General features: G+C 53.9%; 1 protein-coding gene and 1 long non-coding RNA gene across 2 annotated transcripts in view; both read left to right on the top strand.

Annotated features, from left to right (window-relative positions):
* Positions 1 to 13,347, top strand: part of Itga9 (integrin, alpha 9) — a 77,073-nt gene extending 63,726 nt beyond the window's left edge. Inside the window, exons 19-24 of the mRNA XM_013030332.1 lie at positions 616 to 723; positions 4,582 to 4,707; positions 6,361 to 6,480; positions 8,424 to 8,525; positions 10,651 to 10,770; positions 12,511 to 13,347. Of these exons, the coding sequence (XP_012885786.1) occupies positions 616 to 723; positions 4,582 to 4,707; positions 6,361 to 6,480; positions 8,424 to 8,525; positions 10,651 to 10,770; positions 12,511 to 12,609 (675 nt within the window). The 3' untranslated portion in view covers positions 12,610 to 13,347. The remainder of the gene's footprint in view (positions 1 to 615; positions 724 to 4,581; positions 4,708 to 6,360; positions 6,481 to 8,423; positions 8,526 to 10,650; positions 10,771 to 12,510) is intronic.
* A 917-nt stretch (positions 13,348 to 14,264) lies between these two features.
* On the top strand, positions 14,265 to 15,214 carry LOC105996189. The gene is made up of 2 exons (XR_001175599.1): positions 14,265 to 14,515; positions 14,839 to 15,214. It is a non-coding gene; the product is annotated as an uncharacterized LOC105996189 (long non-coding RNA).
* Positions 15,215 to 15,897: the final 683 nt, after the last annotated feature.

The raw sequence follows: 15,897 nt of genomic DNA, 5'->3' as shown, positions 1-15,897 counted from the left end.
TGATGATGATGGTGATGGTGGTGGTGGTGGTGATGGTGATGATGATGTTGATGATGTTGATGATGATGTTGATGATGATGATGGTGATGATGATGTTGATGACGATGATGGTGATAATGATGATGGTGGTGGTGATAGTGGTGGTGGTGATGATGATGGTGGTGATGGTGATGATGATGTTGATGATGATGATGATGATGATGATGATGGTGGTGGTGGTGGTGGTGGTGATGATGATGTTGATGATGATGATGGTGATAATGATGATGGTGGTGGTGATAGTGGTGGTGGTGATGATGATGGTGTGGTGGTGATGATGATGTTGATGATGATGATGGTGATGATGATGATGATGGTGGTGGTGGTGGTGGTGGTGATGATGATGTTGATGATGATGATTGTCAGGTATGGGGTTGTGAACTCGGGGCCTGGCCTGGCTCTGAGCTCTCTTGCTCAAGGCTGGTACTCTACCACTTGAGCCACGGCACACAGAGCTCAGGGACAGTGCCCAGGGGCCACCCCGTTCCAGCCTCAGGGCCGTTGCCCCCAGAATGAATGACCACAGGATGGAAGTCTGTGCATCCCACTGACACACTACCTGTGCTTCATCTGCAGGTCTACAATTCTGGCCCGAGCGCCCTCCCAGGCTCCTCCGTCAGCTTCTCTTTGCCCAACCGTCTGTCCTCCATGGGGGCAGAGATATTTCAAGTCCAGGACGTGGTGGTGAGTCCCCCGCGCTCTTTTTTCTGGTTGCTTCCAACGACCTGGAGCTCTTCCTGCCTTCGTGTGGTGTTGCTCCAGCGTGACAGCCCACAGTGCAAGGGCTCTGGACCGGAGCTCAGCAGGCACTCTGGAGACCCGGAATATCTAAAATTTCTGTGCAGGGTCGATTGGCTCATGATATAAGAAGTCTTATTATGCAGGGTGCCGCTGGCTCCCAGCTGTCACCCCATCCGCTCAGGAGGCTGAGAGCCGAGGATTGCAGTTCAAAGCCAGCCTGGGCAAGAAAATCCATAAGACTCTTCTCTCCAGTGAACCACCAGAAAACCAGAAGTGGCGCAGTGGTTCAAGTAGCAGAGTGCCAGCTATGAGCTCATAAGACAATGGCTTTCAGGAGGAACTTGCCACTACCATTGTTCTTGCTTTGTACCAAGATGGGAACTTGAACTTGTTGCCATCCCAGAGCTTATTTACTCAAGACGGTTGCCCTAGAACCACAGCTCTACCTCTGGCTCTGTGTGTGTGTGTGTGTTAGAGAGAGAGAGAGAGAGAGAGAAATGCATTAGAAGGATCTCACAGACTTTCCTGCCCAGAGCTGACTTTAAACCATGATCCTCAGATCTCAGCCTCCCCCGTGGCTAGGATGACAGGCGTGAGCCACCAGTGCCTGGTTCGGATCATATTTATTTCTGGGTGATGTCATGTAAACTCTAGGTGAGGCAGGAGGCTGCCTCACCCAGCAGCCAGGGCCCTAGGTCCAAGCCCCACCCAGTACCAGCACCCCCTCCTCCCTGCTCAGCCATTGCCTCTCTCCCGCCTGGCAACCCCACACGGAGCCCTGCTGGTGTAGAAACAGGCTGGGTCGTTAGGAAGTCAGCAGCAGGAAATTACAGTGAGGATAAACAGAGCTCATCGGCCAGGGCTAAGACACATGGTTCTCATTTGACCCGCTGAGGGCTTGTTATGTGTGTTCGGGAAGCAGGCACGGGAAGTCGATTCCTCTGACATGTGCTCCAAGTCCTGACCAGAAAAGAAAAGAAAAGAAAGGAGAGGAAAAGAGAGATTGCCTCATAGACACAGAGCAGCAGTTATCTCCCTGGCTGCCAGGGAGCTCGCCCCGTCTCCTCCCCTTTAATCATGGAGACAGGTAACCTGAACCCCATTTCAGGCCTCCCAGGAAGCCCCTGGAGTGGCAGGGTTTCTCTGCTCTATTATTGTACAGGTTCACAAGTGGGGGACCAGTGACTCATGCCTGTGACCCTCCTCTCTCTGTCTAGGAAGCCGGGATGTGGGGTAGCAGTGCAAAGTCAGCCCCAACAAGCAAGGTTCTATGAGTCTCTTTATCGCCAGTTAACCCAGGGGGAGCGGGGGGGGGGGGGCTGCGCTAGAAGTGGAGCTGTAACTCAAATGGTAGAGTGCCAGCCTTGAGCAAAGGAAAGCTAGGGGATAGCACCTAGGTCCCAATGCAACACACACACATACACACACACACACACACACACTGAGATCTCAGATCTCGGATCTCAAGCATGCTATGTCTCCTCCAGAGGAGGTGGCGGGGGGGGGGGCAGGGGGGGATGACTCTTATGATCCCAACCAGCAGATGGGCTCCGCTTCCGAAATGTATCCTTCGTTATCTGCAGCAGGAGAAGCGTTTGTGGCGGCCTGTCCATGCTGGCCTGGGGGTCAGACAGCACCACTACAGCTCCCTTTTTCATGGGGAAAAAAAAAAAAAATCCGACCTCAGAGCTAGGAGTGTGGCTCAGTGGTACAGTGTTTGCTTAGCATGCATGAAGCCCTGGGTTCAATTCCTCAGTACCACATAAGCAGAAAAAGCCAGAAGTGGCACTGTGGCTCACTCAAGAGGTAGAGTGCTAGCCTTGAGCAAAAAAAAAGCTCAGGGACAGCACCCAGGCCTAGAGTTCAAGCCCCAAGACTGGCAAAAATACAAAAAAAAAAAAAAAAACAAGAAAGCTATGACTTCCTTGCCGGGGCTGGCTTCCAACTGCTAACCTCTAGATCTCAGCCTCCCAAACTAACAGCCAAGGGTGACAGGTAAGAGCCGCCGGCGCCTGGCTCCAGTACTGATCTTTATTTCGAACTTTACGGTCCTGAAGTTAATGTTGCTGTGGCCCCCGTGGGAAGGTGACGGTCCCTGGGTGGGCAGGAGGGGCTCGGATCAGCAGAAACATGCCCTGGGCCTCCCGACCCCAGAGGGCGTGCAGAGTTGGGGCGGGGGGGGGGCTGGTCCTCTATTTACCCAGTTGTCATTTCTGTGCTGATGTAATGTGATCTGGAGAAGCAGTGGGTGGGGGAGAATGTCGCCTGGCCCCAAGAGCCAATGGTGAAGGGGAACAGGAGATAACTAGAAACACATGTGCGACCACCATGGTCCCTGGACCCTGGTCTCTGGCCAGCACCACCTCGGCTCTCCCATCCAGCTTTTTACCCAAGAACCATCTTGGAGACGACGCTAGTTCCGTCTTCCATTTATTTCCCTTTTATTAGCGATGGGCCTTGGGGGTGAAGAGACGGAGTCTTGGTCTCCGAGTGACCCTCCCCCGTCCGGGATGAGCATTGGCTTCACGCGTGCCGTTCTTGAACTCGGGGCCTCCTCCTCTTCTTGCCTGGTGCTCTACCGCTCGAGCCACACCTCCACTCCCAGCTTTCCTCTGGCTCCTTAGAAATAAGCGTCTCTCAGATTTGTCTGTCCTGGGACTGGCTTCGAGTCACGATCCTCGCAGCTCAGCCTCCAGAGTGGCAGAGATGGGGACCTGAGCCACTGGTGTTGGCCGTGTTCACCCTGGGCTCAGTTCCCAGAACCATCAACTGTCTGGTTTCCTACCCGCATGCGGTGTTTGCTCTGGGGTCGGGGCAAAGAGTCCTATCTTTCCGGAGGCAGGGTTTGGGCTTTACGGGCGTGTGGCTCATCCCTTCGTCCTCTCTCCCAAAGGCCAGAGGCCGTGTCCTTGGGCGCATGGGACTCAACCGATGTAAGAGATGCAGGAGAAGAAGGGGAGCATGCAGAGCTGATCAGAAGGAAATAGTCACCATGGCTCAGTGGTAGAGCACTCATCTAGCATGCATGAAGCCCCAGGTTTCATTCCTCAGTACCATATACACAGAAAATGCCAGAAGTGGTGCTGTGGCTCAAGTGGTAGAGCGCTAACCTTGACCAAAAGAAGCTCAGGGACAGTGCCCAGGCCCTGAGTTCAAGACACACACACACACACACACACGCACACTGCACACACACACCAACTGGACTCAAGGAACAGTCATGAAATCTTCCCGAAATACCCCATTCTGTGTTAGTGATCTCGCCATTCCTGACAGACTGTTTCAGGCTGGTGTGATTTTTTTTTCCCAAATATTGCTTTTTTTTTTTTTTTGGGTGAGTTGTGGGCCTTGAACTCAGGGCCTGGGCACTGTCTCTGAGCTACTTTTGCTCCAGGATGGCGCTCTACCACTTGAGCCACAACACCACTTCTGGTTTTCCTGGTGGTTCATTGACGATCCGAATCTCATGGACTTTCCTGCCCTGGGCTGGCTTTGAACTGTGATCCTCAGATCTCAGGCTCCTCAGGAGCTGGGGTGCCAGGCATGTGCCCTGGCGGAGGGACGGGTGCCAAGTGAGGAGGCCTTCCTCCTCATTCCTTCAGGACGGAGTTTTGGCTCTTCATCCACTTATGGTGGAGCAGGGAGGGTGATGACACAGCATGTCCCGTCATATGGCCTGTGCCAGATGGCCTGGGCCTCAGAGACCTCCTTCCCTCCCCAGGCCCCCCCTGCCTCTCCGCCCCCACCCCCGCCTTTCCCTCCCACACTCTCACAAGACTCCTCTTTCTCTTTTATTTCCAGGTGGCCCAGGAGAAGGGAAACTGCTCCTTCCAAAAGAACCCCACACCCTGCGTCGTCCCCCAGGAGCAAGGAAACATCTTCCACACCGTCTTTGCTTTCTTCACCAAGTCCGGGAGGAAGGTGTTGGTAAGGAGGGCAGAGCCTGGGCTTCTGCTCCACACTTCTCCCTTCTCCAGTACGGCTTCTGTTTTGCCATCCACCGACTTTAAAAATCACCAGGGGGAGCTGGGAAGGTGGCTCAGTGGTAGAGCGCTTGCCTTGCATGCCTGAGGCCCTGGGTTCCATTCCTCGGCACCACATAAGCAAAAAAGAAAAAAGCCGGAAGTGGAGCTGTGGCTCATGTGGTAGAGTGCTAGCCTTGAGCTGAAGAGCTGAGGGACAGCGCCCAGGCCCAGAGTTCAGGCCCCACGACTGGACCCAAGAAAAGAAAAAAATCACCAGGACCAAGCTGGGTACGCCTGTCATCCCAGCTGCTGAGATGCGAGGATCGTGGTTCAAAGCCAGCCCAGGCCAGAAAGTCCCTGAGACTCTTATCTCACATTCATGAGCCCCCACCCCTTGCACAAAAACAAGCCAGAAGTGGCACTGTGGCTCAAGTGGTAGAGCGCCAGCCTGGAGCAAAACAAGCTCAGGGACAGTGCCCAGGCAGTGAGTTCAAGCCCCATAGCCAACAACATATCTGAGGACCAGGTTGTCCAAGTACAATAAACATGGGTCACAATGTATCAGGAATGCCTACATCTGTCCTGTTCCTTGTCTAAGTTTATACTGTCTGTATCATTTTTCCTTTTTTTTTTTTTTGGTGGTCCTGGGGCTGGTACTCTGCCACTTGAACTGCAACTCCACTTCCAGTTTTTTGGTGATTTGTTGGGGTTAACAGTCTCAACAGATGTTCCTGCCACGGCTGGCTTTGAACTGTGAACCTCAGATCTCAGCTTTCTGACTTGCTAGGATTATAGGAGTGAGCGATGGGCAGTAATTTATACTTATAATTTATATATATATATATATATATATATTTTTTTTTTTTTTTTTTTTTTTTTTTTTTTTTTTTGTCGGTCGTGGGGCTTGAACTCTGGGCCTGGGCGCTGTCCCTCAGCTCTTCAGCTCAAGGCGAGCGCTCTACCACTTGAGCCACAGTGCCACTTCCGGTTTTCTGGTGGTTTATTGGAGATAAGAGTCTCACGGTCTTTCCTGCCCGGGCTGGCTTTGAACCGAGATCCTCAGATCTCAGCCTCCTGAGTAGTGAGCCACCAGCGCCCGGCTTAATTTATATATTTTTTTGTTATCTTTAGCCAAAAGAAAATCTCCCATGATTTCTTTCCTTTTACGTTGACTATAAAATGAGCGGCCATTTGGTACTGGACAGACGAATGAAAAAAAATAAAATAAAATAGCCTGGCTGTCCTTGGAAATCCCTTCAGTTTTTTTCTCTTCTGAAAAGATTTCTCCCTCTAATGGTAGGAAGGAACAATTGTGGTTTTCTTCTTTTTTGTTTTTGGTCTTTTGTCTTCACTGGGGCGTGAGCCCCGTGCTCACGCTTGGCTTTTTCACTCAAGGCTGGCACTCTACCGCTTGAGCCGCCCATACACTTCCAGCTTTTTGCTGGCTCACTGGAAATCAATCTCACAGGCTGGATTTGAACTGTGAGCCTCAGATTTCCGCTCCTGAGTAGCTGGGATGACAGGCCTGGCTCCCTGCGCCCCCCCCCCACCTCTCTCTCTCTCTCTCTCTCTCTCTCTCTCTTTCAACAGCTAGTTGTCTGCGTTCTCTCCTCAGGACTGTGGGAAGCCGGGGATCTCTTGCCTGACGATCCACTGTGATCTCAGCGCCCTGGGCAGAGAGGAAGGCCGCACCATAGAGATTCACACGCTGCTGAACACGGAAATACTGAAGAAGGTGGGTCTGAGAACACGCCTCTCGGAAGTACCTCCCTGCTGTGGCACCCACGGTTCTTGCCCGTCAGCCCAGTGACCCAGGAGCCTGAGAGCTGAGGGTCAGGGTTCGAAGCCAGCCCAGGCAGGAAAGTCCATGAGACTCTCATCTCCACGGAGCCATCACAAAACCAGAAGTGGCGCCGTGGCTCAAATAAATGGCAGACCGCCAGCCTTGAGTGGAAAAGCCGGGTGAGGCCCTGAGGTTTGAGCACAAGCCCCAGGAATGAAGGAGAAGGAGGGGCAGGGCAGGGGGAGGAAGTGGAGGGGGAGGAGAAGGAGAGAAAGAGGAGGAGGAGGAGGGGGATGAAGAGGAAGAGAAGGACAGGATGAGGAGCAGGAAGAGGAGGAGGAGGAGAAGGAAGCACTTCTTTGTAAAAAGCATTTGAATTGGCTTCTCCACACTCCTGCTGTTCTGGTTTAGTTTGACTTTGCTTTGCTTTCCCTTATTTGGGTTTGTCATTGTTGTTGAACCAGGCTTGCTGTCTCAGGGCTGGGATTACAGGCGTGTGCGGCTTCTCTCAGAGCTCGGCTGCCCCTTGTGAACCTCTTCTGCCAGCATCCTTGGTCGCTGTGGGAATACCAGATGTCGGGGGAGCAGTGTGTGGCCCAGGGAGTCCTGGGCTTCACCCAGATGTGCGGGGTGGGGGGTACTCGACCGGGGAGTCTCAGGCTTCACCCAGATGTGAGGGGGTACTTGACTGGAGAGACCCTGGCTTCACACAGATGTGCGTCCGCCTAGTCTTCTCTTTCACGAGCTCCCTTCAGGTCGCTGCTCATCCTGAAACTCTAGAGTCTGACTTCTCTGTCAGGTTTTTTTAACGAGCACCTGGCCAATGCCAACTTCGCAGGTCTGGAAACTACGGATTTTTGTTAAATTTATTTTTATTTTTTTTTTTTTTGCCAGTCCTGGAGCTTGAACTCAGGGCCTGGGCGCTGTCCCTGAGCTGCTTTTCCTCAAGACTGGTGCTCTACCACTTGAGCCACAGCACCACTTCCAGTTTTCTGGTGGCTTATTGGAGATCAGAGTGTCACAGGCTTTCCTGCCCCGATGGCTTTGAACTGTGATCCTCAGATCTTGGCCTGCTTGGCGGGCATGAGCGACCAGCACCCGGCTTGCATTTCTTCTTCTCTAGTGTGTATGGGGGGGGGGGTAAAGAGGGGCTAATGCCAGGCTCCTTAGCAAATCCTGGATCAAAGCAGAGGTCAAAGCTGTGCCTCCACTGTTTCTGGAGACTAAAGCAGAATTATCTGTCACTCTGACACCAGCGTTGGCCTCCCTCTTCCTCCTCCTCCTCCTTCTCCTCTTCCTCCTCTTCCTCCTTCCAGGAGCTGAGCCTAGGGCCCTGGGCTGTCACAGCTCCCTGAGGACCAGAAACGAGGCCAGATATGCAGTCGGCCTGAGCCTCAGGCTCCGTGTTTATTTTCCTTCTGACCTCAGATCTGGCCCTGCCAAGGGAACTTGAGGGTTTGATCGTTTTGGCCTTCACAAGTTCACCTCTGAAATGGAGGATCTGATTTTTTTTTTTTCCATCCCCAGAGAATTCAGAGTATTTTTCTTTTCTTTTCTTTTCTTGGTCCTGGGGCTTGCACTCTGGGCCTGGGCACTGTCCGTCAGCTCTTCAGCTCAAGGCAAGTGCTCTACCACTTGAGCCACAGCGCCACATCTGGTTTTCTGGTGGTTCGTTGGAGATCAGAGTCTCACGGACTTTCCTGCCCAGGCTGGCTTTGAACCGAGATCCTCAGATCCCAGCCTCCTGAGTAGCTGGGATGACAGACGTGAGCCACTGGCACCCGGCTGTGATGAAATTCCCCTGAGATCAACGTGGGGCGTGGAAGCTGGGTGCTGTCTAGTCTGTCAGGGAAAGTCACTGTCACTGGGGTGAAAACATGCCATCTGCTCCACAGGACAGCGCCTCTGTCATCCAGTTCATGGCCCGAGCTCGAGTGAAGGTGGAGCCGTCCTTACGGGTGGTGGAAGTGGCCCACGGAAACCCAGAAGAAATGACGGTGAGTCGGCTGCCGTCAGCCCCCCATGCAGCTGGGGTGACCGGCGCAAGCTACTGGAATCCAAGACTCTCTGGGTAGAGATAGGTCTGTGAGCAGAGGCAGGGTTAAGGTGGAGTAAGGCCTGGTCAGCTTTAGTTTCCAGCCCATTACCCACCCATCCGCTGAGGCTTTTCTGTGGTTTAATCTTCGGTTCGGTAGGGTTCCTTGGGAGGTGAAAGTTTCCAGCAGTGATTGTCCAGAGGAAAAAGTGAAGTCTGAGCCGGGTGCCGGTGGCTCATGCCCATCATCCCACCGACTCAGGAAGCTGAGACCTGAGGATCACAGTTCAAAGCCAGCCCAGGGAGGAAAGTCTGTGACACTCTGATCTCCAATGAACCCAAAAAACGCAGAAGTGGAGCTGTGGCTCCAGTGGTAGAGAGCTAGCCTTGAGCTCAAGAGCTGAGGGACAGCGCCCAGGCCTGAGTATAAACCTCAGGACTGGCATAAAAAGAAAAAGCACAAGCCCCTGAGTTCAAGCTTCATTACCAGCACCACACACACACACACACACACACACACACACACACACACACACACGTGTGCAGGCACACATACACACACACATGCACCCAAAACAAAACACTTAAGCTTGGTATGATGTCAAACACCTATAATCCCAGCTATAGGAAGGCAAAATGAGGAGGATCACAGACTGAGGCCAGTGCTGGACAAAAACAAAACAACTCCTTGAAAAACAACCATAGTAAAAAAGAAAAGAAGGAAGGAGAGGAGAGGGGGAGGAGGGAAAGAGGAAGGAAGAAGGAAAGAAGAAAGGAAGGAAGGAGACAGAAGGTCCTGGGGGCCTGGCTCAAGCTGCAAAGCGCCCACCTTAGAAACAGGCACTAAATCTAAGCTCCAAGAAAAAGGAGAAAAAAACAAACCACAAGAGGACACAGATGCGGTAGGAAGAACTCACAGGTGAGGTGCTCTATGTGCAGACGGAAATCCTCCAGGCACAGGGCCGGAGCGGCCGGAGATGGGATCCAGGAAGTCAGGGTGCCCCATCCTTCCTGAGGGGGTGAGGCAGCTGGGGTTCAGGAAGCTGGGGCGTCCTGTCTTTCCTGAGGGGTGTGCGGTCCTGAGGGGCGAGGCTGAGTCACGGTACTTCCTCCAGAACACCATTTCCGATCGAGGCTGTGTGAGATCACGCTTGGACGGACGGACCGACAGCCTGGCCTGGGCTTTTCATTGTTCTTTCTTTTTGTTGGGTTTTCTCCCCTCCCATGGGGGAGGGAAACGTGAACGCACCAGGCGTCCAGTGTCTCCCCTCCTCTCTCTTCCCAAGACTGCCTTGTTAAATCAGCCCACGAGCCGAGGTGGGGGCATTCCCACATCCAAAGAGAAAGGAAGTCTGACCGGACAGTACCGCAGTCCCTCTCTACCTCCCCTTCATCGTCACAATTTTAAAAAGAGACAAAGACATTTCAAAATGAAAATAATAATAATAGGAAGATTCTCATCATCAGGTTTTTAAGGATTTGTTTAATATAAATTTTAATTTTTTTTTCTGGTCCTGGGGCTTGGAACTCAGGGCCTGGGCGCTGTCCTTGAGCTCTTTTTGCTCAAGACTGGCGCTCCACCACTTGAGCCACAGCACCACTTCAGTTTTTTTGCCAGTTAATTGGAGATCAGCGTCTCTCAGTGTTGCTGCCTCTGACTTAGAATGCTGATCCTCTAATCTCAACGTCCTGGTCTCAAGCTAGGACGACTGGCATGAGCCCCAGACCACAGGACAGGCCTGATATCCTCATCTCCTGTGACAAATGTGGATGGTGCCACGGTGTGTTAGCTTGGGTCCCAGAAGGCAGATGCCCAGAATTCTACATAACCACCCGGCACCCACAGCTCACACCTGGCGTCCTGGCTCCTCAGGAGGCTGAGATCTGAGGATTGCAGTTCAAAGCCAGCCCGGGCAGGAAAGTCCATGAAACTCTTATCTCCAATGAGCCACCAGAAAACCAAACATGGCGCTGTGGCTCAAGTGGTAGAGCGCCAGCCTTGAGCAAAAGCAGCTCAGGGACAGCGCCCAGCTCTGAATTCCAGTCTCAGTGAGATTTCCCTACTGAGGCTCTGGTTTGCTTCCTAGGCCGTCTTCGAGGCTCTGCACAACATGGAGCCTCGGGGCTACGTGGTGGGCTGGATCATCGCCATCAGTTTACTGGCCGGCATCCTCATCTTCCTGCTGCTGGCCGTGCTGCTGTGGAAGGTGAGTGGGCACCATGGGCCCGCAGCCTCTGCCCCACCCTGGGCTTCCCAGATGGGTGGCCACCCCATCTCAGAGCCCCTTACAGTTCACAGAGGCGGGGAGACAAGGCCCCCTGCCACCTGGAAGTGGAAGTTTGTTTTGTGCTTTGTTTTGTTGCCAGTCCCGAGACTTGAACTCAGGGCCTGGGTGCTGTCCCTGAGCTACTTTTGCTCAAGGCTGGCGCACTGCCACTTGGAGCCATATATGGCACCACTTCGAGTTTCTGGTGGTTCCTTGGAGATGAGAGTCTCATGGACTTTCTTGCCCAGGCCTGGCCTCGAACTGCGATCCTCCAGATCTCAGTTCCTGAGTAGCTAGGGTGGCAGGCGTGAGCCACTAGCTCTCAGCCTACAGGTTAAACAATTTCAGGGCAATGTAAAAGCAGAGGAAAGCTGGGCACCCAAGGCTCACGTCTGTCATCCTAGCTGCTCAGGAGGTCAAGATCTGGAGGATTGTGTTCCGAGGCCAGCCTGGGCAGGAACGTCTGTGACTCTTATCTCCAAAGAACTATTAGAAAACCGTACGTGGTGTTGCGGCTCAAGGGGTAGAGCACCAGCCATGGATTAAAAAGCTAAATGATTGTCTGGGCCCTAAGTTCAAGCACCACTTCTGGCAAAAAGAAAGAAGGAGGGAGGGAGGAAGGGAAGCCAACATTCCTTTTACACGGCTACTACCAGACCAGCACCTTCGCGCCCACTTATTTCCAACCCCACCCACAAGACCCTCATCTTACAACTGTCAGAGAAAAAAAAAGAAATTCTGGTTCTTCAACACACGGCCCTCTGCTGCCATCTGTCGGGACGTAGTTGTACTAAATGCTTCTGGCTGCCGTGCACAGCGCACCCAGCTCGGCCGGGTTCAGCTGTGGATTTTGTTTTAGTCAATCGTGGGGCTTGAACCCAGGGCCAGGGCCCTGTCCCTGAGCTCTTGTCCTCAAGGCTGGCACTCTACCACTGGTGCCCAGCATAGAGCACATTATGTTTAAGATGTACTCTTCGGCTCAAAAGCAACAAATGAACCATTGAGGCAGCTTGACTGTCCGTTCAGGAGATCACACACAGCGTGACGGAAACCCTGGCCCAGGGCTGGTGGCTCACACCCATCGTCCCAGCTACCAAGAGGCTGAGTTGTAGAGAATCATGCTTCAAAGCCAGCCCAGACAGAAAAGTCTGTGAGTCTCTTTATATCGCCAGTGAACCACCAGAAAACCAGAAGTGGCACCATATATATGCCTCAAAGTGGTTGAGTGCTAGTCTTGAGCAAAAATTGCTCAGGGACAGCGCCTAAGCTGTGAGTTCAAGTCCCATGGCTGACAAAAATGAACGCTAAGGGACAGCACACAGGCCCTGAGTTCCAGACCCATTTTTTTTTTTCGGTTGTGGGGCTTGAACTCGGCTTGGGCGCTGTCCCTCAGCTCTTCAGCTAAAGGCTGGCGCTCTACCACTTGAGCCACAGCGCCACCTCCGGTTTTCTGGTGGTTTATTTTCCGGGCTGGCTTTGAACCACGATCCTCAGATCTCAGCCTCCTGAGTAGCTTGGATTACAGGCGTGAGCCACCGGCGCCCGGCTCCAGCCCCATTTTTCACACACACACACACACACACACACACACACACACACACACACGGCTGCCACGCTGAGTCAAAATGTTCCCCTCTCCAACACTACCAACTGCACCCTTCCTTCTTTCCTGTCTTGCAGTTGGGCTTCTTTCGCCGAAGGTACAAAGAAATCATCGAAGCGGAGAAGAACCGGAAAGAAAACGAAGACAGCTGGGACTGGGCGCAGAAGAACCAGTGACCTGCCTGCAGTCCCGCCCCCATCATGTGCCGCGGGTCACCTGCCCGCACAGGCCCCGCCCCTGTCACATGCCACCGGTCACCTGCTCTGGGACCCTCCTGTCACGTGCCGGCCGGTCACATGCCTGCGGCCCCTTCATTTTGTGTATCTTCCATATTTGGAAGAAAAGGAAATCTTCTCCAGATTTTTCGGAGGCCCCTCTGATGCTAATTTTGTTTTTTCCCCACTTCCTTCTCCTCCTTATCCGCTCCCATCCAGGTGCTGGCCTGAGACAGCCACTTCCCCTCAAGTCACAGGACTGGCCACCACCTTCTCCACCACCACCACCTCCATCTCCTTCTTCATGATGAACTTTCTTAGGAACGTGAGTGTTAAGAACGAGCCAAGCGATATTTATGAAGAAAACCTGCATGGTGAACCCTCGGGAAAACGGTTAACCTACAAGTATTTTTTTATATATGTGTATATATGTATATACATACGTATATATACATATATATAAGGTTTTTTCTATTGATATATATATTATGTGTCTATATTTGTACTGATGTTTTCTGAGTTCTGTTGAGTAGTTATGACTTCACTCAAGCACTGAAACCCCTCACCTGGAAGTCTGGGGATGACCCGGTGGGATCCGTATGCAAATTTTTTTAACAATAAGAATATTGTACGTGGAAAACTTGCCATTAACAAGCAAACGAACAACAACAAAGACTGGCAGCCGGACGCTGGTGGCTCACCTCTGTCACCCCAGCTACTCAGGAGGCTGAGCTCTGAGGATCACGGGTTTGTAGTCAGCTCCTGGGCAGACAAATCCCAGAGACTTCTCTCCAATAAACCATCAGAAAAGAAAAACAAGGTTGGAAGAACGCTTGGCTCAAGTAGTAGAGCACCACCAGCGTCAAAGGAAAAAGCCACATTGGGAGTACAACACCCCAAGTTCAAGTCCCAGTACCTGCACCAAAAAAAAAAAAAAAAGAAAAAAGACTTGCAGATAAACTGACCTGAAGAAACCGCAAGGAAGCATCGGCCACGTGGCAGGACTGCACGTGCAAAAAAATATATATGGATTTGAGGAAGACCCTAGCATGCTACTTGTGAGCTTTGTGCTCAGTGACAGGTGCTTTTCTACGTGCCTTTCTGGGGAAGGTTCCAGCAGTCATTTGGACAGGAAGCTCAGGTTCCCCCCAAGTGTACTCTGCCTTGACTTCCCCAGCCAACCTCTCTCCTCGCTCGAGCTGGCCAGGCGAGGCCCCTAGCCAGTGCTGGGCTGTGGTTCCTGGGGACAACCTGCAACCTGTGTGCCTTTTTCCGGGTCCTAGGGACCCCACGATGCAGCAAAGGGAAGATGTCCTGGAGGAGATGACCTGAGCCCGGGTCACCTCCGGCCCTCCAGAGGGCCAAGCTGTGCCTCAGTTGTCTCAATTGAGAGCAGGGGAGTCCTCACATTTCTCCTCCTGAAACCAGGGAGCAGTTAACCTGGGCTCCATACCTGCGGCAGCTGGAAGTCATTTGTGGGAGAAGGAAGGCAGACCCCAGTGTGATGCCCTCCTCACGACCCCCGGGCACAGTGTGATGCCCTCCCCATAACCCGAGGCCGACCCTGGCATCCACCACCCTGGCCGCCCATGGCTGGGGTGCAGCGTGGCTCCCCTTCCTGTGAGCCGAGATGCTAGCCAGCGACAGCTCCAGGGAAGGTGTGGAAGGGCGGCCCAGGGAGACCAGGCCCCTCACGGCTGGTGCACTGGGCCCCATCTGTCATCCGGGCCACATCTGTCATCCCGGCCACACAGGAGGCTGAGGCCCGGGAACCCCGGCTCCAAGCCAGTCTGGGGCGGAACTGTCTTGAAGACTCTTCTCACCAGTAAAACAGCCAAAAACTAGTCACGGAGGTGTGGTTTGAGTGGTAAGAGTGCCAGCCTCGAGAGACGCTAAGGAATAGCACCTAGGCCCCGTGTTCAAGCCCCTGTACGCACACACGCACACACAATTTGAGGCATACACGCCATGGGGCACAGGCCCACACGTGTGACACTCTAGGCTTGATTCCAGGATCACAACTAAGTCAATGGAATTCTCTTCAGGGAGATGGCCACGTGGAGGCCCCTGGGCCTTAGGGAGATGGCCACATGGAGATGGCCGTATGGAGCCCCAGGGCCAGGGAGCGGGCCTCTGTCAGGCACCTCTGAGAACGTGGGGCCTGTGTGATGTGCTCTTTGTTTTCACCAGTGGACTCGTGCAACGGCCAGTGGAGAATACATTTCTGGAACAGCTGGAGGGACGACCAGGGTGAGCCCAGTGGATGCCGCCATGTCTTCCAGCCCTGGATGGGGTGATGAACGGCGTGAGGTGGCCTGGGCCTATCTGGTGTCTTCTTTGCGGCTGGAAGGTGTCAGGTCCGAGGTGCCCGCGTGATTGGCACAGTGGGCTTTTGTAACTTGTCTGCATGGCGAGCACCCCTTCCGTGGGCTTCTAGAAGGCTCTGGTCCCGTCCCAGGAGGGGGTCCTCGCAGTCACGTCTCCTGCACTCGAACTGTGTGGGACACGCCGGGTTTACACAAGGATAAAGAAGACGTGTATTTCACAATAAAAGACGGCTGCACACGACCCGCACATGTCTACCTTCCTTTAACAGCCACTCACGAGGGCACTGGGGTGGGTGCACGGTGCAGGACACCGGGTGAGTGTGCGTGGTGCATGAGGGCTTCGGGGTGAGTGTGCACACGAGGATCTGGAGTGCGGTGCAGGAGGACGCTGGGATGCGTGTGCAGTGGCACGAGGCCGCCGGGGTGCGGGGGCTCGGAGCGGGATCCGGGAGAGCGGGGAGCGCAGGGTGTTGGCCGGGGACGCGGGCAGCCGGAGAAGCACTGGGCCAGACCGCGCCAGGTCCGCCCGCCGCCGAGGGCCTCGGCGCTCACGAGCGAGCGCGCCAGGCCCCGGTGCGCACGCAGCCAGTGAGCGGAGCCAGACGCCCGCTGACACCCGCCCCACAGCCAATCCCCCGCAGCTCGTGGGCCCGCCCGAGATCCCTGATTGGCCGAAAGTCCAGGGCTCCGCCCACGGCACAGGCTAGCCCGTGAGCTAGAGGACTGCCCCAGGTGGACCGGGCTACGTTGCCTCTTAACCCTGCCCCAAAACGTCACGTTCATAGACCCTCCCCCAGGGGGCGGAGTCAGTCTCGCAGACGTCCCCCGAGTTCCCTGATTGGCAGACGAAGCCGCGCCACGCCCGCCGCTCGACACGCCCCCCCTGAGCGGTGACGCAAGCCGTGCGGAGGAGTCGCTTGGC

The sequence above is a fragment of the Dipodomys ordii genome, unplaced genomic scaffold, assembly GCF_000151885.1.
Source record: "Dipodomys ordii isolate 6190 unplaced genomic scaffold, Dord_2.0 Scaffold128, whole genome shotgun sequence".
In the NCBI taxonomy this organism is placed as follows: domain Eukaryota; kingdom Metazoa; phylum Chordata; class Mammalia; order Rodentia; family Heteromyidae; genus Dipodomys; species Dipodomys ordii.
Note: the sequence above shows the minus strand (reverse complement) of the source record. Positions and strands in the feature narration are given on the sequence as shown.